This window comes from Ceratotherium simum, chromosome 33 (assembly GCF_057802395.1).
Source record: "Ceratotherium simum simum isolate JZ-2026a chromosome 33, ASM5780239v1, whole genome shotgun sequence".
Lineage (NCBI taxonomy): Eukaryota > Metazoa > Chordata > Mammalia > Perissodactyla > Rhinocerotidae > Ceratotherium > Ceratotherium simum.
The window spans coordinates 22,737,290-22,763,705 of record NC_141932.1 but is presented as its reverse complement, the minus strand read 5'-3'; the positions used below and the strand labels follow the sequence as shown (position 1 = coordinate 22,763,705).

Here is a 26,416-nt window from a genome sequence, read left to right as displayed (position 1 = left end):
CCTCTCTGACCCAGAAATTCATGTGTAGGAGAACAGCACAAGCAGAGAGTAAAAAACACGTGTGTGTGAGGTTCTTCATTGCAACACTGTTTGAAATAACAAAAGTTGGGCACAATCCAAATATCCCTCAGGAGGGGATTGGTTAAATACATCATGGGACTCCCAACACAGCCCGATGTGCAGCCATGAAAAACAAATCTATCAACAGCTCGTCACAGTCACCAACGACCTCCATGTTGCTAAATCCAAAGTTCAAGTCTTTCAATATCCTTGGTCCACCAGCAGCGTTTGACATGGTTAAGGACTCTAGCCTTCCTTTTTCCTTTGGCTTCCAGGATACCATGTCTGTTGGCTGTTCCTTCTCAGTCTCTCAAGGCTCGGTCCTCGGCCCTCACCCCTTCCCATTGGTGTTCACAACAAATCTCATGGCCATAAAGACCATTGATAAGCTGTTGACTTGCAAATTTCTCTCCCCAGCCTGATCTCTCCCCTGAAAACCAGACTCCTCATCCAACTGCCTATTTGACATCTCCATTTGGATGACTAATAGGCATCTCCAGATTAATACACTGAAAACCGAATTTCTGATTTTCTTGCCCAAATCTTTTCTCTCTTCCCTATCTCAGTGCAAGGCAATTCATCCTTCCAGTTGCTCAAGCCAAAAGTCTTGGAGTTGGTCCTTGAGTCTTCTATTTCTCTCTCATCCTTTAAAATCTGACATCAAATTCTGTCAGCTCTACCTTCAAAATCTATCTGAAACATGATCACATTTTACCACCTCCATGCTCCCCACCCCATACCTGGTCCTGTCCACTCTCGTCTCTTGCCTGGACTGTCTCAGCAGCCCCCTCGCTGGTCTCCCTGCTTCTATGTGCCTCCTGCTTGTGCCCACCAGAGTTGATAAAAATAGAGCCTTCTCAGGTTATGTCATTGTGAAATTTCAGAACTCTGGGGACAAAAAGATTTAATAAGTTTAGGGAGTGGCGTGGCAGATCATCATCAGCATCATTATCATCATCATCATCAACAAAGGATCAAGAAGCAGAAGGACTTTAGACTTCTCAAGAACAATACTGCCAACAAGAAGACAAGGGGGAAATGCCTTCAAAATTCTGAAGGAAACTACTTTCTGTCCCTGAATTCTATAGCCAGCCAAGCTATCAACCAAGTAAGAGGGGAAGTTGAAGACATTTTCTGATGTGCAAGCTCTCAAAAATTTACTTCCCAGGAAACTTTCCTCAAGAAGCTACAGAGAGAGAGAAAAAAGAAGAAGCTATAGGATGTGCTCCACCAAAATGAGAGCGTCACCAAGAAAGAGGAAGAATTGGAATCCAAGACACAGGGGACCCAACACAGGAGGAAGGGAGGGAAAATCCCAACATGGCAGCTGAGTATCAAGGTTAGAGGTCAACCAGTCCAAAGAGGACCACGTGACCCAAGAGACACCTATGTTGAGGGCTGTCATCACCAGCATGCCAACTGCCATTGTACTGCTTTCCTCTAACATGAGGGGAGAATGGCTGGGTGAATGTGAACCACATTCTTGTCTGTACTTGACTAGTCTCAATCACGATAGAGATCCCGCTCTCCCTCCAGGACGGGGTGCTGGAGCCACTGAGGATGCTCATTTTCCCCCTAGTAAATGTGCTGCTTGCTCCCACTCACGAGAGATTATGGAAGGCTGAGGTGTTCTCAGAAGTAGAAAACAGAGCTGACCACATTCCTGCTGGTCATGCAGGATGTGGCCCACATTTCAGCCCTGACAGCTACCCTCATTTATGGTTATCCATATGCTTTCTAAGATTCACTCATGTCCTCGCCCACTGGATTCTCCAGAAGGGGTTTGTGTGGACTCGCAGGGAAGCTGACACCAGATTATGAGCTGGATATGGTCCAGCTCATCCTCTCCCAGGGGCCTCCACTTGAGAGTGGCCAGTCTGCCTTTTCCTTACACAGATAGAATGGTCCTTGCTCTCTAATCGGTTTTTAAACACTCAACCATATAGTGGAAAAATGGGTAAAATCCAAATAAAATCTGTATCTAATTAGCAACATTGTACCAACATAAATTTCTTAGTTTTGACAACTGCACCATGGTTTTGTAAGATGCTAACATTAGGGAAAACTGGGCCGGGGTATGTTGGAACTCTGCAATATCTTTGCAACTTTTCTGTAAATCTAAAATGATTCCAAAATAAAATATTAACAAGAAACCTCAACCGTTATGGTGTTGGGGGAATTCATGCATAGGCGATAAACTGTAAAGAAAAGCAAGAGAATATTGAACACACAAGCCATGATAATGGTTACAGAGGACTTGGGTGGGACACACAGCTGGTGCTAAGGCACTGATAATGAGCTCGTTCCTTACCCAGGTGGTAAGTGTACAGGTTTTTAAATTGTTATTCTTTAAGCTGTACATCTGGGTTTTATACTCTATTCTGTGTTGTATGAAACAGAATACAATATTTGGGCAACGTCTTATGCAAGGCCTAGTTGTAATCTACTACCACCAATGATACTCCCAGCCAGCGTGAACACACACGTCCCAGGCATTCAATTCTGTGTTCTCAGGGAAAATCCTCCCTCCAAAACAAAACCAGCTCCCTAGAGGCTATTCCATTCTATAAGCATGTGTTTCATGATTTTGTTGTTCCTTCTCATAGTATGAACATTTTTCTCATGGTAACTGTGATCCTCGTATATAATAATATGTATTTTTAAGATATCACGGACCCTAAATGCAAGTCAACCATGTTCAGTGGTGTTCTTTCACTGGTCTCAGATTTTAACCTCAACTCAAGCTTTATCCAAACCACCGTTCAGTGATCAACTCCAACATTTGAGGAAAACCAAGATGTCTGTGTGGTGGTTTACCCAGACAGGAACTTTATGCTCGACTTTTCTTATCTGTGAAATGGGTATAATGAAATCCCTACCTCACAGCCTTGTTATGAGGATGTGTAAAGTGCTTAGAATGGTGCCCTGGTACCCACTGGAGATATTTTCTTTTTGAAGATATATGAAGAGTTTTTTTTTTAAAGGTAATTTAAAATAATATCTGCTTTTAACTCTTATATGTTGACTTTGAAATCCTCCCTCACCCCTCAAGGCGAAAATGTAGCCAAACAACAGTGCAATAAATAGTCGGGCAAATACTAAAGAGAGCTCACATTTGTTGAGGTTTACTCTGTCCCAGGCCTCAATTCTGGATCTTATGGAACCATCACTCCCACCCCGTGATTGGACACTATTGGGAGATGCCACTGGACTTGGGGCCTAAAATCCAGGATGTGATGGCCAATGTCTCTGGGCAGAGGGATGACTTAGAGACAGGGGAGCCCGATGGCTAAGGCCCCAGAGGCAGAGGGCCCTGGGAACGAGTCCCAGCTCTTCTTACTAACAGTGTGATCTCAGGTAACTGAGCTCACTTCTCTGAACCTCAGTTTCCTCTTCTAGAAAATGGAGGTGTGAGGATGGGTATGGAAGCCACACAATCACACTTGTGGTACCTGACACATAGTGAGCACCCATGGCTCACCATGATGACAAGGATGAGGCCTCAGGTGGGCGGGAGATTGAGTATCCGGGGGGGCGGCCCTGAGTCTGTCACAGGAAGCTTCCATATCTGAGGGGGTGAGTCACCCTTCCTTCCTGCCATAATTTGAGGCAGGGTGGCATCTCCCAGGAGGTGAGCTGTGCCTTGGGCATGCCCCTCACCTCCGGTGGCTCACAGGTCCCCTGACACATGACATCACAGTCAACAAGAAATCATGGAGCCCAAAGGTTGGGATGAGAGGAAGTGGCTCTCTACTTGCCTCTTCCTCCCAATCTCAAATTCTTGGACCCAGCTCTTAGCCAGGTTCCTCCTGAAGCAGCAGGGCCTTCAGGTATGGGCACTGGCCATGGTTACCCCTGATGAGGAAGGTGGTATGGAAGGAGAGAGGGTTCATGCTTGCGATGGTCGTTAGGATTCATTCATGCATTCAATCATTGAACAAATCTTGTTTGTGTGTGTGTGAGGAAGATCAGCCCTGAGCTAACATCCAATGCCAATCCTTCTCTTTTTGCTGAGGAAGATTGGCCCTGGGCTAACACCCGTGCCCATCTTCCTCTACTTTATATGGGACGCCGCCGCAGCACCGCTTGACAAGCGGTGCGTCAGTGCGTGCCCGGGATCCAAACCTGCGAACCCCGGGCCTCCAAAGCGGAGCGCGTGCACTTACCAGCTGCGCCACTTACCCAGGCCGGCCCCTCATTTAACAAATCTTCACTGTGCACTTACCATGTGCCAGACAGACAGAATCTCTGCCTTCCTGAAGCTGACAGTCTAGTGGGGAAGTTAGACAGTAAACAACACATAAATATTACTGTTCTATATAAACGTTCTGTTAGAAGGTGATGAATGTTATGTGAAAATACTGGGCAGGGTGAGCTTAGGGCAAGGGTCAGCAAACTGCAGCAAACTGCAGCCTGCAGCTCAGATTTGGCCCATTATTTGTTTTCTTACAGTTCCCAAGCTAAGACTTGCTTTTACATCTTTTAAGGGTGGGGAAAAGGAAATCAAGAGAAGATTTTGTGACACATGAAATTTGCATGAAATTCACATTTCAGTGTCCATAAATAAAGTTTTATGGGAATACAGCCATGCTCACTGGGTTACAGATTGTCTATGGCTGCTTTTGTGTTATGAACACAGAGTCAAGTAGCCGTGGCAGAGACCAGATGGCCCACAAAGACTATTTAATATCTTGCCCTTTACAGAAAAAGTTTGCAGACCCCTGGCTTAGGGGATTGGTAGTGGAATGTGGAGGTGGATTGTGATTTTATGTTAGAAAGTCAAGGAGATCCTCATTGGGAAAGTGACATTTGGGTAAAGCCTGAAGGAGAGAGGGAGGGAGCTATGTGGGCATCGGGAAAGAATGTTTCAGGTGGAGGGAACAGCCAGTGCAAAGGCCCTGGGGTAAGAATGTGTCTGTTGTGTTCAAGGAACAGTGTGGAAGTCCCTGTGTCTGGAGGAGAGTGAACAGGGGGTCAGTAGTGGGAGATGAGGACAGAATGGTGACAGGGGCAGGTCATGTGGGGTGGGCCATGGGGATGACTCTGGCTTTTACGCTGAGTGAGATACAGCCACAGGAGGGCTCTGGGCCGGGGAGAGGCATGATCTGACTGAAGCGATCACAAGGTCCCTCTGGTTGCCTGTGGGGAAGACTGCCAAGAGCAGGACAGGAGGAGGGAGTCCAGAGAGGGGCTGCTGAGATGGTCCAGGAAGGGGATGATGGCTAGACGCTGAGGAAGCGAGGGAAGTGGGCAGATTCTGGGTAAATCTGAGGGTGCAGCTGACAGGATTTCTCAATAGATAATATCCCAAGTGGGGAAAAGTCTTTCCTAAAAGCGTTCACATCCCAGGCTTTCAAATCAGACACGCCAGGGTTTTAGTTCCAGCTTGACTACATACCAGCTGTGTGATCGTAGTTGAATTGCTCAATCTCTCTCAGCCTCAGTTTCCCCATCTATAAAACGGGGTTAATAATCCGGGTGCAGCATCAATGAGGTCATTCACGCAAAGCACGCAGAACGATGCTGGCCCATGGAGAGTGCTCCATACAAGGCGGCTGAGAAGTGAGGGTCATCCCCCAGGGGGACTCCAAGACCTGTCGGCCCAGGTCACTGTCCTGAGGTGTATGCCAGCCTCCTGGAAGGGAGCTGTCCCTCTGCCACTGCCCTCATCTGGATCTCACTCTCCTCCTCTGCCCCCCGCCACATCAGCGACCTGAAGACCGCACCATGAGGTGCTAAGCCTTGCGGAGCCTCAGTTCCCTTCTCTGACAAATGGGCCTCCTAAAGTCTGCATTAAAGATTCTCAGGGCCATTCAGTGACTATTTCATACACAGGGTGCCTGACACATGCCAAGCACTCAGGAACCAATTGCTCTGTTTTCACCACGACCATCAACAACAACAGCTACGTGGATCTCCTTGAGTATTTTTCCCAACATTTTATTATGAAAAATTTCAAACACAGGGAAAATTGAAAGCATTTTACAAATTTACAACAAGCACTATTTTTGTTACTGTTCTTAATTCACTACTTCCATTTACTCACCTAATTCTCACAGCGACTCTCTAAAATATGTCAAATATGCAGTGTGGTATGTTATCCCCATTTTACAGATGAGGAAACTGAGGCACAGAGAGGCAAAGGACTTATAGCTGCTAAATATTGGAGTTGGGTTTGAACCCGGACCATCTGGCTCCAAAGCCTTGACTTTTACCCATTAATGCCATCTCTCTTCTCCTCAGAGTTGGTGAAGTATGCCACACAATGGAATATCATGCAGCCAGGAAAAAGAATGTTTAGAACAGTCCAGCAAAAATAATATTGGACTATAGTGTGATCACGAATTAACTCAGATCTGGTGACTAAGAAAAAATGCTTCAAGGAGGTGCACCCACCGTTACCAGTGGTGGCTTAGGGGTAAATGGACACGGAGTGATTAAACTAAATCCTTTGTTAATAATTACAGCTGCTATTAGTTGAGCTCTTTCTTTGTGCCCCGCCCTGTAAGACTGGCTTTACATGCCGTATCTTTCCAGGTACTTGTGAGGTTCGTGCTGCTATACCCATTTTGGAGACTAGGTCACTGAGGCTAAGAGAAGGGCAGGACTTGCCCAATGTTACCCAGCCATGAAGTGGCAGAACCAGAATTCAGACTCAGATTTGTCAGTTCCCTGAGCTGTTAAACTTTTTCTGGCTCTTTCTACTTATTTTTCAGTAATAAGATGATTTGCTTTCATAACGGCAACATACTTTAAAAAGAAGTCTCCTTAAGAAAGTAGACTTGTTTATTTTATTAGCCATGTGTACTATTTTAATAAAATTTAAAACCTTACCTCACACCATACACAAAAATCAGTTCCAGATAGACTGCCAACCTAAAGGTAATGCAAAATGACAAAGCTTTTGAAAATCACAGAAGAGAATATCAACGCATTTTGGAGGCATGGAAATATTTCTTAAATGAGATGCAAAAATAACCATCCAAAGGAAAAGATTGAGAAATTGGACTGTGCTAAAGTGAAGACCTTCTGTTCATTGAAAAATGCCACTAAGAGAATGAAAAGGCAAGCCATAGAGTAGGATAAGATGTTCATAGTACATACAACTAACAAATGGCTGGTGTCCAGAATATATAAAGAATGAATCCATTTATTTTATTTTTTTTTTATAATTTATTTATTTATTTTTCCCCCAAAGCCCCAGTAGATAGTTGTATGTCATAGCTGCAGATCCTTCTAGTTGCTGTATGTGGGACACGGCCTCAGCATGGCCAGAGAAGCGGTGCGTCGGTGTGCGCTCAGGATCCGAACCCGGGCCGCCAGCAGCGGAGCACAAGCACTTAACCGCTAAGCCACAGGGCCGGCCCAAGAATGAATCCATTTAAAAGTTGGACAACCCAATAGAAAACTGAGAGAGACACTTGAACAAGCACATCACAAAAAAGGGCTTGGTCAAAAGGCCAATATGCAAATGAAAAGATGTTCAATTTTATTACTCATCAGGGAGATGCAAATTAAAACTACAATGAGCTAGCACTACACACCCTACAGAATGGCTAAAAGTAAAACGCCTGACACAGCCGACTGTTGGTGAGGATGTGGAGCAATGGAAATGCTCCAACATGGCTGGAGGGAGGAGAAGAAATTATTACAACCACTTTGGAAAACTCCTTGATAGTATCTACTAAAGATAAAAATATATATTCCCTATGACCCAGCCATTCTACTCGTGTTCATACCCACGAGAAACGTGTATATATGTTCACACTATGTTGTGAATGTACTAGAACAAAATATATACTAGAATGTTAAGAGCAATACTATTTGCAAGAGCCAAAAAATGGAAACAACTCAAATTTCCACCACCAGTTGGTATATAAATAAATCATGTATATTCACACAAAGGAATGGATTGCACTTATGCACCCAACCTCAATGAATTTCACAATCATAATGTGACACAAGAGTTCATAGGGTATAATTCTATCTATATCATGTGGAAAACAGGCAAAATAAAACTATTGTATATAAAGAGGCATACTTAAGTGTTGAAACCAAAATCAGGTAAAAGTAAAGTGGGTACCTTCACGGGGAAGGAGAAAGTAATGTCTGGAAGGAGGCAGAAGGGGGCTTGTGGAAAGCTGGTAAGATTTGTTTCTTCACCTGGTTGATGGTTACACAGGTGTGTTCCCTTTGTCATAAGGCATTAAGTGGAACGTTTATGTTTCACATACTTTTCTGTATGCGTGTCCTATTTCACAATCAAAAAAGTTTAATCTAAAAATGATTTAGAAAAGAAGGTTCTTCATAGCCTTATCTTACAAACCCAGTGGACTAGATGTTTTGGGTATAATAATGATTGGGAGGGATGTGGGTGGCACCTGCTCTGTGCTATGCACTGTTCTGAGTGGTTTATATCTACTACCTTATTTAATCCTCACAGCAACCCTATGAGACACTTACTATTATTTTCCTCATTTAACAGATGGGGAAACTGAGGCACAGAGAGGTTCAATAACTTGCCTAAGCTGGTGAATGCTTGAGCTGGATCCAAACACAGGCCACCTGGCCCCAGAGTAGATGCTCTGTTCACCCCCACAAGTTCTTCTTTCCGAGGAATGAAATGAGAAATAGAGAAGTGGAAGTAGATTTCACAAAACACAATGGTATCTAAAAGGAGAAACTAGAAATAGTTCAATGGCTGTCCTGAGAGGAGGGGAGAAGCCACAAGTGAGCTATGAGCCCTCACCCACCACATCGGGGACCAACAGGTCCAATTCCATGGGGCTTCTTTTTTGTGTGTGTGTGTGTGTGAGGAAGATCAGCCCTGAGCTAACATCCATGCTAATCCTCCTCTTTTTTTTGCTGAGGAAGACTGGCCCTGGGCTAACACCTATTGCCAATCCTCCTCCTTTTTTTTCCCCAAAGCCCCAGTAGATAGTTGTATGTCATAGTTGCACATCCTTCTAGTTGCTGTATGTGGGACGCGGCCTCAGCATGGACGGAGAAGCGGTGTGTCAGTGCGCGCCCGGGATCCGAACCCGGGGCCGACAGCAGCGGAGCATGTGCACTTAACCGCTAAGCCACGGGGCCGGGCTCCATGGGGCTTCTTAACCTGAGTTGGTGGATGGACTTCAGGGGCTGCGTGAACTTGGATGGGAAAAACAATGACCTCTTTGATTTCATTCAGCAGTCCTCAAAATATGGTTTGGGAACCCCTGCGAGTCCCCAAGACCTTTCTCAGGGGGTTAATGAGGTCAAAATTATTTTCATAATAGTACTAAGCTGTATTTGTCACTTTCACTTTCCAAAGGCTGCCTGCCCTGTGATGACACATCACCCTGATGGCTCATGGAATGCATGCGTGTGTATTCTCGTGTTTTAAAATCTTCTTTCGGGCTGGCCCCGTGGCTTAGCGGTTAAGTGCACGCGCTCCGCTACTGGCGGCCCAGCCGGGATCCTGGGCACGCACCGACGCACTGCTTCTCTGGCCATGCTGAGGCCGCGTCCCACATACAGCAACTAGAAGGATGTGCAGCTTGACATACAACTATCTACTGGGGCTTTGGGGGACAAATAAATAAATAAATAATTTTAAAAAAAAAGCTTTCTTTAAAAAAAAAATAAATAAATAAAAGCTTCTTGGTTTTATTTTATACACACATATAAAATATATGTATATCTATAAAATCTATATATGTAAAATATATGTATATATGTAAAATATATGTGTATATATAAAATATATGTATACAAAATATACATATACAAAAGCTCTTTGGGGTCCTCGATAATTTTTAAGAGGATCAAGTTTAAGAACTGCTGATATAATTGAAATTTAGCACGTCCTTCTGTCATGAGGCAGGGGTGGCAATGGACCACAAGACTGTTAGCAGGTTTCTGGCTTTGCCAGGAGAAGAAATCACAGATATTTTCAAATCCCACAGCAGGACCCTCAAACATCTGCTATACTCTCATCCCAACTTCTCAATTACCATAATTTTTGGACCTGTCACTAGATCTTGAAGTTTAATGCGTTAATAAAAGCACATATATTACCGTATCACATATTTGTTTTAAAAATATTTGTATACAAACTTCCAGTTATAAAATTAATAAGTCATGGGGATGTAATGTATGGCATAGGGAATATAGTCAATAATATTGTAATAACTTTGTATGGTGACAGATGGACTTATTGTGGTGATCATTTTGTAATGCATGTAAATATCGAATCACTATGATGCACACCTGAAACTAGTAAAACATTGTATGTCAATTATACGTCAATAAAAAATATTTGTATATCTGTACTTCAATAGTGTTGGTTTCCTTTGTAATCCTGTGTATTTATTTTATGCATGTAAAAACACGATTTTGAGATGGGTTTCACCAGCCTGCCATAGGTGTTTTGAGCACAAAAACCTTAGGAACCTCAGATTCTGGAAGATAACCAGAAAAACTAAAACTAAGTGGAAGTTACCACTGATGGGGTGGGTGTGGGTGGGGAGGTCTGGAGGGTATTTGAGTACAGCTAAGAGAGCTGTTTTCTCTTCCATTTTAAGCTGTTATGGAGACTCTGGAAGGTGGGAAAAAATCCAAACAGTGCAAAAGGCCCCTCTTGAACCCCCCCCCCCACCCTCAGTGTCGGTCTCCGACATCTGTGTCCCCAACCTGCAGACGCTGCTGTACTTTCAATTTACAAAGCCAAGTCGTGGGGTCATTTTATTTGCAGACAGGAAGAGGGAACAACTGAGAATCTGGACCCTCAGACTTTCCTGCTGTTCCAGAACCCCCAAGCTCACCACTCACAACCTCAGACAGCTCCCAAAGCTTTACAGGGAACATTCTCACTTGCTCCCGCCTAGAGCCGGGGGCCATTTCTGGAGTTCATGCGTTAATAATAATAAAAACAACAGCTAACATTTATCCCGCGCTTACTCTGGGCCAGGCCGCGTTCTCAGCATGAAATTTCATGCGTCAACTTGTTTAATTCTCACAACATCCCGTGGGGTACGTCCTGTTACCACCCTCTTTTGACAGGTGAAAAACGGAGGCCCAGAGTGGTCGAGTAACCCGCCGAGGGCGCACAGCTCAGAAGCGGCGCTGGCAGCCGTGGATTTTAGATTTTGTTTTCCGCCCGGGGGTCTGGGGAGGAATCAGTGGGCTGAGCTTGGAGAGGAGGAAGGCGGAAGGAATTGCGAGGCAGATGCAGCCGGCGCGGCGGGAAGGGACGGGGGATGCCCGGCTGGCAGGCGCCGGTGCCAGCACAGCTGGGTACGGCGGGACCCGGCAGGGCCAGGAGGTGTCTGTGCCCCGGGGGCTTCGCAGCTGCGGGGTGGGGCGCCTGGGGGACGAGCGTAGACTTACCTGTCCGGGCGCTCACCTGGTGGCTTGGAGACGGCGGCGGCGACGTACCAAAAAGTCCCGGGTCCCCTTTCCGGGGCCCCGCCCTGGAGGGGTGGGCGGGTGGCGCTCAAGACCGGCCGGACCTGTGGGACCCGGGGCCCCGGCTGTCTGGGGAGCCCGTCACCTCGAGAGAGCAGGCTCTTCCGGGGCTGGGACTGCTGTGGGCGGCGGGATGCCTCGGCGCCTGCAGACTCATAAATACCGCTGCCGCGCAGGTGGCCAGAGACGCACGCGCGGGCAGGTGGCGCCCCCGAGGGTGAGCTGGGGACCGGGAGGGTGCCCCCTGCCCCAGCTCCCGACCTCCGGGCTGCCGATCCCGGCCCTGCTCGCCCCGGGCAGGTCCTCGGGGAGCAGGAGCGGGCCGGGAAGGGCTGGGGAGAAGTGGAGTGGGTATGCAGGTGCAGGGCCGGCAGAGACAGGTGGAGATGGTGGGCGAGGGGTTGAGGCAGGATGGGATGCTGGGGAAGGGGCAGAGGAAACAGGGCCTCTCCAGGTAGGATGGAATTCTGGGGGGATCTGGGGATGGAAAGGAGAGATTGGGGTCACTAGGAACAAAATGGAAGGCTGGAGGATGGAGTAGTAATCAGGTCTCTGAGGGCAGAGTGGAATGCTGCGGACCTAGACAGAAAGGTAGAAGAAATGGGGGTTACTAAAAGCAAGATGGAATGCTGGGGACAGAGCTGTCAAAAGCAACTTTCTGCTCTGAGCCCCCCACCCCACTCCCAGACCTCTTTCACTGAGAGTGAGCATGGTTAAGAGCAAGGACTCTGGACCAGGGCCCCTGGGTACCAATCCCGGCTCCATCACATCCCAGTGGTGCCACTGAATCACTGGGTTGCTCATTTTCCTCACCTGTGATTTGGGGTGATGATCTCAGTGGCCACCACACAGAGGAATGCTGGGAGGCTCCCGGGAGTTAATCTATGCAGAGCGCTCATCTGGAGTGAGCCTCAGAGAGCATCTGCCGCTCTGTAGTGATCGTCATTTTTTCTCTCCAGCATCCGGATAACCAACCCCTTGAAGACCTCCATCCTGCCTCGGGACACTGCCTGATCCCCCTCCATTCTCCACCCTCCCCGCCCCTCCCGCTGTTCCTGACGGAATCTAATCTACTCCGGACCCTTACCCTTCCCCTCTCTGCCCCCACCATCCGGTTACCATGCGCCCCCTTCGTCCCTGCTGGTCCTGCTGCTGTCTGCTCCTCTTCTTCTCCCTGGGAATCCAGGGATCCCCAGAGGCTCCCAGCGCTGCCCCCGAGCAAGTCCACCTGTCCTACCCAGGTAAGTGGCTGTGACCCCGCCCTGGGTGTTTCCCAGCAAGGTGGGGGACTCAGGAATCCGACCCTGACTGCTGTGGGACCCTAGGCTGGCGGCTTGATCTTCCTGAGCCTCAGTTGTCCATCTCTGTTAAATGGGGATTACGAGCAGTGGTGCATCTGGCCGTGTGGGAAATGATTCTGATGCCTAGCCCATTGTAAGCGCTCTCCAGAGGGGGCTGCTGTTGTCCTTACGCATGTGTCACTGCTCATTGTATCCCCGTGAGGCTGCCTCCTGCTCTTGACCAAGAGGTGGTGGTGCACTGTGGGATGAGACCTCGGACTCTGGACCCTCTGCACCCAGACTTCCTGGGCTTGAATCCCAGCTTTGCGCCTTACTTGCTGTGTGACCTTGGGCAAATGACTTAACCTCTCTGGCCTCGTCCTCCTCATCTGGACAATGGGGTAATATTAGTGTGACCTCATGGTGAGGAGTTAATGAGATGTTACCTGTGAAGTGGCAACACGGAGCTTGGCGTGTAGCAGTGGTTCTAACACGATTTTGTCTCAGCACCCCTTTGTGCTGCGAAAAATTATGGAGCACCTCAAAGGGGTTTGGTTTACGTGTTACATCCAGCAATATTTGCCGTATTAGAAATTAAAGCTGACGTCTTTAAAAATATTGTCGTTTAAAAGGAACAATAAGAAACTCATTCTGTATTAAAGTAAATGACACTTTTCATGAAAAATGACTACACTCTACAAAAGAAAAGGAATTTAGTAAGAAGAGTGGCATTGATTTACATCTTTTAAGTCTCTAACGTCTGGCTGAATCGGAGACAGCCAGCTTCTCCGCACATCTCCTCTGCTTACGCCTGTTTCGATATGTTGCTTCAGATGATGTATATGAGGAAAGATTGGTCTCACACAGACGTGTGGCTGGAACAGGGAGGAGGAATTTAATAGGAGTTTCAGATAATTGTGGCCATTCCTTTTTGATACTGCACCGAAAACTCAACACACTGGAGTTTCTCTTTAAAATTATTTTAGCTTTCTATTTTGAAATAATTTTAGACATACAGAAGAGTTGCAAAGATAGCGGAGTTCCTGTACCCCCTCCACCCAGCGACCCCCAATGTTAATCTTTTTGCATCCGTGGTACCATTGCCAAAGCCGAGAAATTAACACGGTGTCATATCACTACCTGAATGTGGACGCTAGTCACTTTCCGCCAGTTTTCCCATGATGCCTTCATTCTAATCCAGTGTCCCATCCAGGGTCCCTCTTTGCATCCAGTTGCCACATCTCTAGACCCCTCCCATCTGTGACAGTTCCTCAGTCTTTCCTTGTTTTTTGTGTCCTTGACACTTAAGGAAGACGCTTTCTTAAAGGCTAGTTGCAATGTGGAATGGGAAACTGTCTGAATGCACTGGCTTTGGCGGTTGCTGGCCGAGTGACCTTGGACATGGCGCTTTGCCCCGAGGCCTTTATAAAATAGAACAATAAAACCCATCTCGTGGGGCTGCTGTGAAAGTCCATGAGGACTCAGCTGCCCCTGTTTGGACTACACGATAATAATCGCAAATATACTCTTACTAAGAGCTTCAGACGGATAACTCACTTAGCCTCATATTGGACCTTCAGCTGGAGGCACCATTGTTACTCCCATTTCACAAGAGTAAACTGAGGCTCATAGAGAAGAGTCTGACCCCAGGTCACACAGTCTGGAATTTGAACCCAGGCAGGCTGGCTCAAGAGCCCACGATATATGTTTTTAAAACTTTAAAATTTGTACTAATTTTAGATTTAACAGAAAATTTGCAAAAATATTACAGAGTTCTTACATCCCCAGCTTACTCAATTGCCCCTCATGTTAACATCTCACGTAACCACGGTCCAATTGTTAAAACTGGGAAATGAACGTTGGTACAACGCCATGGACCAAACTGCAGATTTCGTTTGAATTTCACCAGTTTTCCCACTAATGTCCTTTTTCTGTTCCAGGATCCAATCCGGGATCCCACTTTGCGTTTACTTGTTGTGTCTCCTTGGTCCCTCCAATCCGCCAGGTTCTCAGTCTTTCCTTATCTTTTGTGATCTTGACATTTTTGAGGACTGAGCAGTTGTTTTGTAGGCTCTCCTTCCTTTTGGGTTTGTCTGACATTTTCTCGTGATTGGAATTGTTTTGTGTTTTTCTGGCCAGACTATCACAGATGTGCTGTTGTGTCCCCCTCGGTGCACGGTATCAGAGGGTTCACGATGCTGACATGGCGTATTGCTGTTGCTGGTGGTGTTGACCTTCATTGCTTGGTTCAAGTGGTGCCTTCTGGGTTTCTCCACTGTAAAGTTATTATTCTTCCCTTTGTAGTTAATAAATATCTTGGGGGAGATTCTTTGAGACTGTACAAATCATGTTTCTCCTCAAACTTTCACCGACTAATTTTAGCATCCGTTGGTGGATCTTGTCTGCAACAATTATTAGCATGGTGTTTGCCTAATCGTGATTTTTTAAGTTTCTAATTCCCTCTCTCCATCTAGTTGAAATTTTACTGTAAGGAAAGGCTGTCCCTCCCCTCTCCATTTATTTATTTATTCAATTACTTATTTATATCAGTACAGACTCACGGATATTTATATTTATTTTATTCCTTGAGCTAAAAGTCCAATACTATCGTTATTTATTTTGAGGCTCAAATTTCCCAGATTTGGTCTTTTGAAATTCCTGCACATTGGCCTCTGTGCTCTTCCAACAAACCCCCATCATTTTTTGAGGACTTCCTCACTTTCTGGCACCACAAATTATTCCAGGCTCATCTTGTATATTTCCTGCCCCATCTCTGGAATCAATTGCGTCTCCAAGGAGCCCTGGTTCCTTTCACTGAAGAATGGGTATTTAGAAACTAAGATCTGAGCACGAGGTGTGCTCATTGCTACTGAGGCATCCTTGCTTCTAGGCCCGCTCACAAGCAGAGCTAGGCAATGCGTGTGTGTATGTTGACATGCATATGCACACATCTATATTTCTGAATCTACCTGAATATATATGAAATACCATGAGAGCATAGTGATACCTCTAATTTCAGTCCAACAGCAAGGGTTTATTTTAACCTTCTTCTTGCCTTATTTGTAATTTCTTTCTCCAACATTGAGAAACTTAGCTCCCACTGTCTGCAATGTACTCACTTATTTGTTCAATGCTCATAGAGGCATAAAGCAGTGTCAGAATTGTTTGCCCATCTCCCTGTGAGGGACACTTACTAGATGATGGCATTTCTGTGCAGTCATGCCCAGTCAAGATGCTACTTCCCATGGTTACTTTTCTTCCCGCCCCCTTCAGTGTGGTTACACTATTCATTTTTTAATATAGTTACCTCCATTTGTTAGTGTTTCTATTCTATATAGGCTTCACTCCCATCCTGTGTGGTTTTGGTTGTTGGTTTATTTTTTGGGTGTGTGAAGGAAATACAAAACATGGCCATCGTTCTAGGAGTCAGAATTATCCAAAAAAGACTCAGAACAGTGTCCTCCTTCCTCGTTCCTACTACTCCAACCCCATTCCCTCTTTTTTCTCCCCCCTTCCCATCCACTCCATGTCAGAATCCATCTCTTTAGTTTCTGATGTAGCCTCCCTGCATTTCTTTTGTACAAATGAGGGATGCCAGGGTGTTGTTTTATATCCCCTTAATGCAGAGCAGCTGACTCTGGATACTCTTATGTACTCTGCTCTTTTTATTTAACTGTATGTCCTGGACATTGTTCTGTGTCAGTTCCCAGAGCTTGTCCTGTTTCGTTGTCACCACTGCCCAGTGCTCTGTTGTACGGACGCTATATAGCTTGTTCAGTCACTCTCCTAGGCTGGGCATTTCGGTTGTTTTCGATATTTTGCAATTACAAACAGTGCTGCAATGAATAACCACGGGCACATGCATTTTCGCACTGCTGGAGGAAGAACTCATGCTCTTAGCATTACAGGATGCCACACGGGATTTTTAAAACTTTTATTTGGTTGCTAACATTTATGAATTGGGAGCTATCGCGTGAAAGTCTGGGTTTGTATATCTGTATATGCCTCTGGGATATAAAAACCACCGTGTAAAGAGTTACGCTAGAAGGTGACAGATTTGGTGGCGCTGGGCCTGCTACCTGCATGGCAGCTGTCACAGAGCTGAGCGCTGGCTGTCCCATTTAGACAGGGCGGGGTCTGCGGTTTGCACACACTCCACGACTCCTTGCTGCCTTACTCCTTACAGCTGGCCCTTGTCCCCGTTTACGTGCCCTAGCTGGCCTCCAGACATCTGAGTTGACAACCCCTAAATGATGTCTGTAAAATATTTGGCACAGGGCCTGCACACAGTAAATAATGATATTAATAATAATATTCATTCGCTCATGTAACCCTGACTGTACTAGGCACTGTTTCAAGTGCTTTACTTATGTTAATTCATCTAAGCCTCACAAGAACCCCATAGGGTAGATATTATTACTCCATTTTACAGATAAGGAAACTGAGGCTCAGAGAGGGGAAGTGACTTGCCTAAGGAAAGCACAGCTTGGAAATGGCGGAGCTGGGATTGGACTCGGGAGGCTCCAGAACATGTGTCCTTTTTTTAATGTTTTTTTTTTTTTTTAATTTTATTTATTTATTTTTTCCCCCAAAGCCCCAGTAGATTGTTGTATGTCATAGCTGTACATCCTTCTAGTTGCTGTATGTGGGACGCGGCCTCAGCAGGGCTGGAGAAGCGGTGTGTCGGTGCGCGCCCGGGATCCGAACCCGGGCCGCCAGCAGCGGAGTGTGCGCACTTAACCGCTAAGCCACGGGGCCGGCCCAAGAACATGTGTCCTTAACCACTAAACGTGTGAGAGCCCCTCACTCTCTCCGCGCAGCCCTCCCGGCCCTGCCCAGGCCTCACTGCCCAGCCCGCTGTGTTCCTTTCTCCCCAGGGGAGCCGGGCTCCATGACTGTAACCTGGACCACATGGGTCCCAACCCGCTCTGAAGTGCAGTTCGGGATGCAGCCCTTGGGACCCCTGCCCCTCCGGGCCCAGGGCACCGTCAGCACCTTCGTGGACGGGGGCATTCTCCGGAGGAAGTTCTACATACACAGGGTCACGCTGCGGCGGCTGCTGCCGGGGGTCCAGTATGGTGAGAGGGGTCGCAGGCTGAAGTGTTGAGGGGGGATGGGAAGAGGAGTGGATATGGACGAGATGCTACCGCTCCCGATGGCTCAGGCTGGGCTGGCACCTCCTCTGGTTATCTGCAAGCCCATTGTAGGAGACCCTGGGATGAAAATGGAAGGCATTGGGGACCAGGGGCGAGGTGGACAGAAGGGGCATGAGTCAGACCCATTCAATCTCCACTCCCTGCCCCGCCAAGTGAAGATGGATGGGGGTGGAGGGGACGTCCTGGGGTGCCCCCAGCTGACCGTGACCTTTTCCTTCCCCTCAGTTTACCGCTGTGGCAGTGCTCAGGGCTGGAGCCGTCGGTTCCGCTTCAGGGCCCTAAAGAATGGACCGCACTGGAGCCCCCGTCTGGCTGTGTTTGGGGACCTGGGGGCTGACAACCCGAAGGCCCTGCCCCGGCTGCGCAGGGACACCCAGCAGGGCATGTACGATGCTGTTCTCCATGTAGGTGAGGCATCGGCAAGGGTGCGCCTGGAGGTATAGGGGGCTGGGTGGGAGGCAACGTTAGCTCTGTGGAGGGGGCTGGGCTGGGGCTAGCGTGGGTCTGGAGGCATGGGGGATGAGACTGGCCCTGGAGATGGTGTCTGGTTAACCAGACTGCCCAGGGCAAAATCCCGACTCCAACACTTAGAGTGATGTGCCCTGGCTGTCTCCTCTGTGTGATTATTATTGGAGCTGAGACTAGTTTAGAATTCACAGGACTGTTGTGATGGTTCAATAAGTTGACATTGCCTGGCATACTGTAAGTGCTACCTAAGTGTTAGTTGTTATTATCATTACTGTTATTATTTGAGGGGACAGGGAACCAGATGGGAGATGGAGATTGAGCTGATACGGTTCAAAGCCGCAGACTCTGGAATCAGAATCCCAGAGTTTGATTCCTAGATCCCACTAACAGCTCTGTGACCTTGAGCAAACACTTAACCCCTCTGGGCTTCAGTTTCCTCATTTGAAATGGAGAGAATAGTAACACCACCTCAGAGGATGTTTTGAAGATTCACGCGATCAAGCATGTAAAGCATTTGGCACTGTGCCTGGTACAAAACAGTACCAGACATGTTGGTCTCAGTGTAGTTGCTGTTCTGGGAGGGGACAAGACGGCAGGCAGAGATGGGGGCTGAACCGAGCACAAGAGACTAGCATGGTCCTGCAGGGGTCTCAGGGACCAGAGGTTCAGGAAACAGTTCCAAGTGCACATGTGGGTGGGTGTGAGGTAGGGATCAGAGAACCTGAATGGCTCGGAGGCCAGGGGTCGCACAGCCCACATGTGAGCAACCAGTCTCTCAATGCTGGTCAAGGCAGAGCCGGGTCTGCATCCTCACTCTCTCCCTGCCCCCCGCCCCCCAGGAGACTTTGCCTACAACATGGATCAGAACAACGCTCGCGTCGGGGACAGGTTCATGCGGCTCATTGAACCTGTGGCCGCCAGCCTGCCATACATGACGTGCCCTGGGAACCACGAAGAACGCTAGTGAGGGCCGAGGGCTCCAGGGTGGGCGAGGGCCCGGGCAATGAAAACAGATGTGTCCTGCTTAGGGTCTCGCCTTGGTCTCTCCTACTGCAGCTGCTCATCTGTAGTAGTGGAGGAGAGGAGAGGAGAGGAAGGATGGGCGAGGGGCCAGACTTGTCCTGACAGTGGGGAGGCAGGGGTGGGGCGGGGGCACCCAGACTCTCCCCCTACCTTTCACTTCCTTTTATCCAGCAACTTCTCTAACTATAAGGCCCGCTTCAGCATGCCGGGGAACACAGAAGGCCTGTGGTACAGGTAATCTGGGGGACCTGGGCGACTGACCTCTCTCCCCTGAAGGATGGGAGATGCAGAGGAGACCCCACCTCTGATCCCTGCCCTTTGACCCCTCCAGCTGGGATCTGGGCCCGGCGCACATCATCTCCTTCTCCACCGAGGTCTATTTCTTCCTCCATTACGGCCGCCACCTGGTAGAGAGACAGTTTCACTGGCTGGAAAGGGACCTCCAGGTAACCTGGGTGGAGGCCCCCTTTCGTCTCTTGGACCTGCCCCCCCGCCCCTCCCCCACCCTCCCCCTCACTCTGGGCCCTTCTCTCTAGGAAGCCAACAGGAACCGTGTAGCCCGGCCGTGGATCATTACCATGGGTCACCGGCCCATGTACTGTTCCAATGCTGACCTGGATGACTGCACGTGGCATGAGAGCAAGGTGAGGCCCCCCTCCCTGGGCGGGGTGCTGACAGCCACATGGGGGACCCACCTGAGTCACCCCTCCCCCCCTCGCTTGTCCTGCCCAGGTCCGCAAAGGCCTCCACGGCAAATTCTATGGGCTGGAGGATCTTTTCTACAAATATGGTGAGTGCCCTGGGGGGACTCCCCAGCCCCAGGTCCACCCCCATCTCTCCTGGATTCAGGGGCCTGACCCCGCTTGTTCTGTCTCAGGGGTTGACCTGCAGCTGTGGGCTCATGAGCACTCGTACGAACGGCTGTGGCCAATTTACGACTACCAGGTGAGGCTCAGGGAGGGCCGAGGGCCCACAGGGCTGGCGTCAGTGGACCCCTGGTCAGACCCAAGGGCATGGCCGGGTGTGACATGCTCCTCCCCCTTGTCCCCCTCTCCAGGTGTTTAACGGCAGCCAAGAGATGCCCTACACCAACCCTCGAGGCCCTGTCCACATCATCACAGGATCTGCCGTGAGCAGGGCGGGGAAGGGCGCCTTCGGCTTCTCTTCTCTTGCTATTTATTGGGGCTGAACTTGTACCAGCCCGGGAGCTGTGAGCCTTATACAGTCGCTACCACTAACCCTTGACCCTAGAGCTTAGGTACCCTAGTAACATGCCCATTGTCCAGATGCAGAAACAGAGGCTCAGACTGTGAAATAGTGTTCAAAGTCTCAGGGTCAGTAAGTGGCAGGGGTGGGGTTGCCCAGGTCTACTGGATGGATCCAGGGGCAGAGGGCTGATTATTATTACAGTAACTGAACAACAGACTTTATTCACACTCCACCAGCTCTCTCACTAACGACCCTTTTCTGCTCTAGGATCCCACATTGTGTTTAGTTTTTCTCTTTAATCTCCTCCAATCTGTGGCAGTTCCTCAGTCTTTCCCTGTCTTTCCTCCTTCAGACCGTTCAAGACTCTTGGCCAATAGTTTTGCAGAATGCCCCTCGATTTGTGTTTGTTTGACATTTTCTTGTGCTGGAATTCGGGTTATGCATTTTGGGCGAGACAATCGCAGAAGTGATGTTGTGTCCTTTTCAGTGCCTCGTGACAGGAGGTACCTGACGTCGATGTGTCCCGTTTCTGGATGTGTCTCTGAATCCCCTGATTACGGAGGTGTCTGCTGGGTTCCTCCACCGTAAAGTTATTATATTTCCCTATTTAATTAATAAATATCTTGGAGGGGATAGTTTTAGACCATGCAAATGTTCTGTTTCCCCTGAAACTTCCACCCGCTAATTTTTGAATCTGTCAGTGGGTCTTGTCTGCGATGATGATTACTGTGGTGTTTGAACGGGGATTTTCTATTTCCCTCGTTCCTCCTAGATTTGTTCCTTAGAACCCTCCTGTGAGGAAGTTATGCACTGCCCCATCTATTTGGTTAGTTAGTTATTGATTTATACCATATGAACTCATGGGTAATCACTTTATTCTCTGGGCTATAATCCAACGCTACTGTTATTTATGTTGCTGCTCAAATTTTCCAGCTTTGGCCCCTGCGTCCCTTTGACAAGCCGCTGTCGTTTTGTGAGCACCTCACTTTTCGGCACCAAAAGGTGCTCCAGGATCAGCCTGTGTTTTCCCCGCCCCAGGCTTGGCATCACTCACCTCTGCAAGTAGAGAAGGCTTATTTTTCAAGCTGATTCTTACAAATCAGTAAGGTCAAAGTAAGAACCTCTTGTGATAAAAATTCAAACAGTGCGGAGGGCAGGAGATGAACACCAGCTGCCCACACCCCATCTTAATCCACCCTTCAGCTGTTACGTCTCAGGGGGCAATTGAGAATGTTGTCTGCGTATACAAAGGGGGGACTTGAATCGATAGAGATGTGCCTCGCCTTGCTTCACACCCTAGCGGTTCTCAACCTCGGTGCCCGTTAGAATTACCTGGGGAGGTTTTAAAGCCCATTGCCTGGGCCCTCCCCAGAGCAAGCCCCAGAATCGCTGAGGGCGGGGCCCTGGAAATGCATGTCCCTGTGAAGCCACCACCTGGCGCAGGAAACAGAATGTCTTCAGCACCAGCTGGCTCCTCAGGCCCACAGGTGATCGATAGTCTGACCTTGATCAGCACAGATTTGTATTTTTCTTTAATTTTAAATTTTAAAATTATTTTAGACTTACAGAAGAGTTGCAAAAATCACTACAATATAATAATCCAATTCAAGGAGTTAACATTGATATCTACTGTTATCTAATCTACAGACCTCACTCAGATTCAACCAACGGTCCCGTGCGTGTCTTTTAAATTAAAGCAAGGAGTTTTCGTTTTTCTGGCCCAGGATCTAGTCTAAGGTCACATGTTCTATTTCGGGGTCTTGTCTCTTTAGCTTCCTTTCATCGGAAACCTTTCCCCGCTCTTTCTTCATTTTTCACGACCTCGAGAAATTTGAAGAGTACGGTCAAGTCGTTTTGTAGAATATCCCTCAATTTTGGTTTTTCTGAGGTTTGCTCATGATTAGATTGAAGTTATGCATTTTGGGTAGGAATACACAAAAGTGAGGCTGAGTTCTTCCCCGTGCATCTGACTGGGAGGCATGTGGTATCTCTGAACCCCTTTAAGCCTCAGTTTCCCACCCTGTAAATGTGGTATGGCCCTGTCTCCTTACTGACGATGTTCGCTTTGATCGCCTGGTTGAGGTGGTGTCTGCCCGGCCTCTCCATCGGAGGTTCCTCTTTTCCCCTTTGTAATTAACAAGTGTCTCCGGGAGAGAGAAATTGAGACTACACCAATATCCTGTTCCTCAAACATGCACCACTAGCTTTACCGTCCATTGATGATTTGTGCTTCAATCAGTTACTGCAGTGATGGCTGCAAAATGGTGATTTTTCTAGCTTCCTCATCCTCTCTGCTTACATCACCTGGCTTCCTATTGCAAGGATGAGCACTCTCTCTCCCCCAGGCATTGGAGATTTTGAAAAGCTTTCTTGGAGAGTCTACTGTGCAGCCAGAGTTGAGACCCACCGATTTCTTCTGTTCTGTGAATTGCATTTTCCCCTCAACAATAAGTCTTGGCTGGCTTTCGGTATCACCCTGCTTTGTGATGGCTGTGCTATAATTTATTTAACTGACCCCCCACTGATGGGCATTTGGGTGGCTTCCAGCTCAGGGCTTTTTTTGGAAAATGCTGCAGTAGACAGTCTGGCACAGCCATGCACTTTTCTAGAAGCCAAAGACCCGGGGCACAGGAAGCCTGGCGGGGTCAAAACACTCAATTGTGAGTATTATTGAGGTCAAGTCTTAACTGACTTTGTCTTCATTGGAGGCGGCAGGGTCCTGGCCTGGCTAGTAGTTTCTGCTCCCCTGCGGGTCCTCCACCTGCCTCGGCCCGCTGTGGGTCTAAATGCTTCTCTGATTCTCTCCGGCAGGGCTGTGAGGAGCGGCTGACCCCCTTCACCCTCTTCCCCCGGCCCTGGAGCGCCCTACGTGTGAAGGAGTATGGATACACGCGGCTACACATCCTTAATGGGACCCACGTCCACATCCAGCAGGTGTCTGACGACCAGGTCAGTGAGGGGGACCCAATCACCTGCCCGAGTAACCATGCCCAGGGTGTTCTGGAGCCGAGTGGTTACAAACCTGGGCTCTAGAGCCAGGATCCTGGGTTCCGATCCTGCCCCTGCTGCCTACCACCTGGATGGCCTCAAGCAACTCATTTAACCTCTTTGAGCCTCAGTTTTCCCATCTGCAAAATGGGAACGTTAATAGTTACTACCTCATAGGACTATATGGGGGTTGAATGACTTATTATATATAAAGTGCTTAGAACAGTTTCTAAAACATGGTAAATTCTATAGATATTTAGCAACATGAGGCAGGAGAAGAAAAAGGCAGGTGTTGGGAGATAGATAGAGGGAAGCCAATATGATGTGTGTGTGATAGGGATGGCTGAAGGTTAGATGGACCCAAATAATCATGGCTCATCTTTCTTTATTTTGGCCTTTGTAATTTTAGAATAATAATAGTAACTATGATTTATTGAGCATCTATTATGTCCCAGACCCTGGGCAAGACTTTATATTTAGTAGCTCTTTAATCACCACAACAATCCCATGGGGTGGATTTTCTTTCCATTTTACAGATGAGAGAACTGAGGTTCAGAGAGGGGAAGTAATTTTCCCAGGGTCATACAGCTGGAGAGTGGCAGCGCTGGGATCTGACCCCAGAGAACCATGTTCTTTTTATTATAAATAACTAGCATTTATTGAGTGGTGCATGCACCAGGGACAGGCTTCTGTGTGTATTATCTCCTTCTGTTCTCCCCACTTTATAGACCGTGGAAGTTGGGCTCAGAGTGACTGTGCTGGGGTGTAAAGGGAGGTTTGTCTGACTCCAGATTGTGCTTTAATAATAATAGTCGACACTAACCCGGTGTTTGCCGTGTGCCAGGCTCCCTTTTGAGTCCTTCCCAAATATCTCATTTAATTCCCACAACATCTATGATGTGGGTACTATTACTATCATCCCCGCTTTTCAGATGAGGAAAATGGAGGCTCAGAGATGTCTAGCAACTTGCCCCAGGTCACACAGCCCATCAGAAGCAGAGCTGGGATTTGAACCCAGGCCACCTGGCCCCAGAGTCTGGGCTCTCAGCCTCCACAACTTCCTCTGTTTTTGTCCCTTGCAGGATGGGAAGATTGTGGATGACATCTGGGTGGTGAGACCCCTGTTGGGCCGGATGATGTACCTCTAGGGATGAGGGCAGCTCTCATCAGGAACCATGGGCATTGCTGCCTTGGCTGGTGTGACCTGACACTGCCCAGGCCCTGGGCGGGGAGTCGAGGCGGGCCTCAAGTCCTCTGCCCTCCGGAGGCCCGGTGTGGGGGAGGATGCAGCCCGGAGGGAGCTGGGGCAGCTCTCCCCTCCCGGGGAGGCGGGGGTCCCGGCTGGCTGTGTCGGGAGGACACGTGTGCAGGACAGTGGAGCTGGGCAGGTCTTGGGTGACACGGCCCTGCCGCCTGCATAGCACCGCTGGGCGGGGTGCCCCTGGGGCGTCGGGAATAAAGAGGCCCGTGCTGTGGCTCCGTGGACTCTGCACGTCTGCTGGGGGTGCCTGCTGGGCCATCGCCTCTCCTGCCCGCAGGGGCAAGGGCATCGCTGGTCCCAAGTCAGCGGGTGGGCATGGCTGTCATGACACCACTGTCCAGCAGGTGGCGTTGGTGACTTTCTCCTCCTAGGCAGCCCCCAAGGCCAACCCCAGGCCTGGCTCCAATGGCCAGAGGAATGCTAACCAGTGTCCCTTTGTGCCTCAGTTTCCCAGCCTGGCACCGACGTATCCTGGAAGGGGGGAAGTGTTAACACTCCTGCCTCCCAGCTGGGCGGCTGACGAGCCTCAGGAGCTCACAAACCTGCTGTTTTCTTCCCTTTTTCTTTTCCCTTCCTCCCCCCATCTCCTTTCACTTACTCAACGATTATTTATTGCACACCTACTGTGTGCCAGGCCCTGTGCTCAGTACCAGGGAGACAGCCTTGAACAAGACAGAGGTCCCTGCCTTCATGGCGCTGACATGCCAACCAGAGGATCGAACAGCAGGCACAATAAATAAGTAAAATATATAACAGTGTAAATGGTGATAAGCGCTCAGAAAAAGCGGGGAAGAGGGATGGAGAGTAAGGGGGCAGCTGCACTTTCCATGAGGATGGTCTGGGAGACCTCACGGAGAGGGTGACATTTGATCTGAGGGAGGAGCCACATGGGCCAAGCTGTCCAGGTGCAGGAACAGCCTGTGCAAAGGCCCTGAGACAGAAACACATGGCCAGCCCTGTCAGAGTGTCAGTGAGGAGGCCAGAGTGGCTGGAGCAGAGCGAGTGAGGGGCAGAGTGGGATGAGGGCAGGGAGGGGACGGGGCAGATGGTGTGAGACCTCATGGGCCACGGGGAGGACTCAGCCTTCGTCTTGAGTGACAAGGAACCACAGGAGGGCTGTGAGCTGGTGAAGGACATGATCTGACTCCAGGAGTCCTAGGCAAAGGCTGGGCTCTGGCCCCAGGGCTGAGGGCTCCTCCATCGGGCTGCACAGTTTCTGCTCCTCACATCTTATTCCCACCCTCCGGCTCCTTGCAGTTTCTTGAAGACACCAGCTCTTTCTCCCTGTAGGCCCGTGCACTGGGTCTTTGTCCTCCGAGTGCCCTCTCCTTAGCTCACCCCGGGCTGGCACCTCCTAGCCTCAGGTCTCAGCCGTCCCTTGATGACCCCAGCTGAAGTCACCACAGTCGCTCTCTGCCCCATCCTGTGTTACCTCACTTCCAGCTCTTTGAATTCTCTCATTGATTGATCTGTTAACGTGTTCAGTGGTCAGTGTGCCCCCTGTGAGGGTGGACACCAAAGCC

The 26,416-nt window shown here is 48.7% G+C and overlaps 2 protein-coding genes across 2 annotated transcripts in view; one reads left to right on the top strand and one right to left on the bottom strand.

The window, feature by feature from the left end:
* The window catches only part of FBXO27 (F-box protein 27), a 48,278-nt gene extending 36,144 nt beyond the window's left edge, over positions 1-12,134 (bottom strand). Inside the window, exon 1 of the mRNA XM_087421782.1 lies at positions 11,431-12,134. The gene's annotated coding sequence lies outside the window, so the exon portion shown is untranslated. The remainder of the gene's footprint in view (positions 1-11,430) is intronic.
* A 348-nt stretch (positions 12,135-12,482) lies between these two features.
* ACP7 (acid phosphatase 7, tartrate resistant (putative)) lies at positions 12,483-25,898 on the top strand. The gene is made up of 12 exons (XM_004441505.3): positions 12,483-12,749; positions 17,666-17,866; positions 18,170-18,352; positions 19,252-19,375; positions 19,607-19,669; positions 19,767-19,881; positions 19,972-20,079; positions 20,168-20,225; positions 20,313-20,380; positions 20,493-20,564; positions 23,456-23,593; positions 24,715-25,898. Exons 1-12 carry the CDS (start codon positions 12,629-12,631, stop codon positions 24,778-24,780), a joined length of 1,317 nt encoding a protein of 438 aa, XP_004441562.1. The 5' UTR covers positions 12,483-12,628; the 3' UTR covers positions 24,781-25,898.
* Positions 25,899-26,416: the final 518 nt, after the last annotated feature.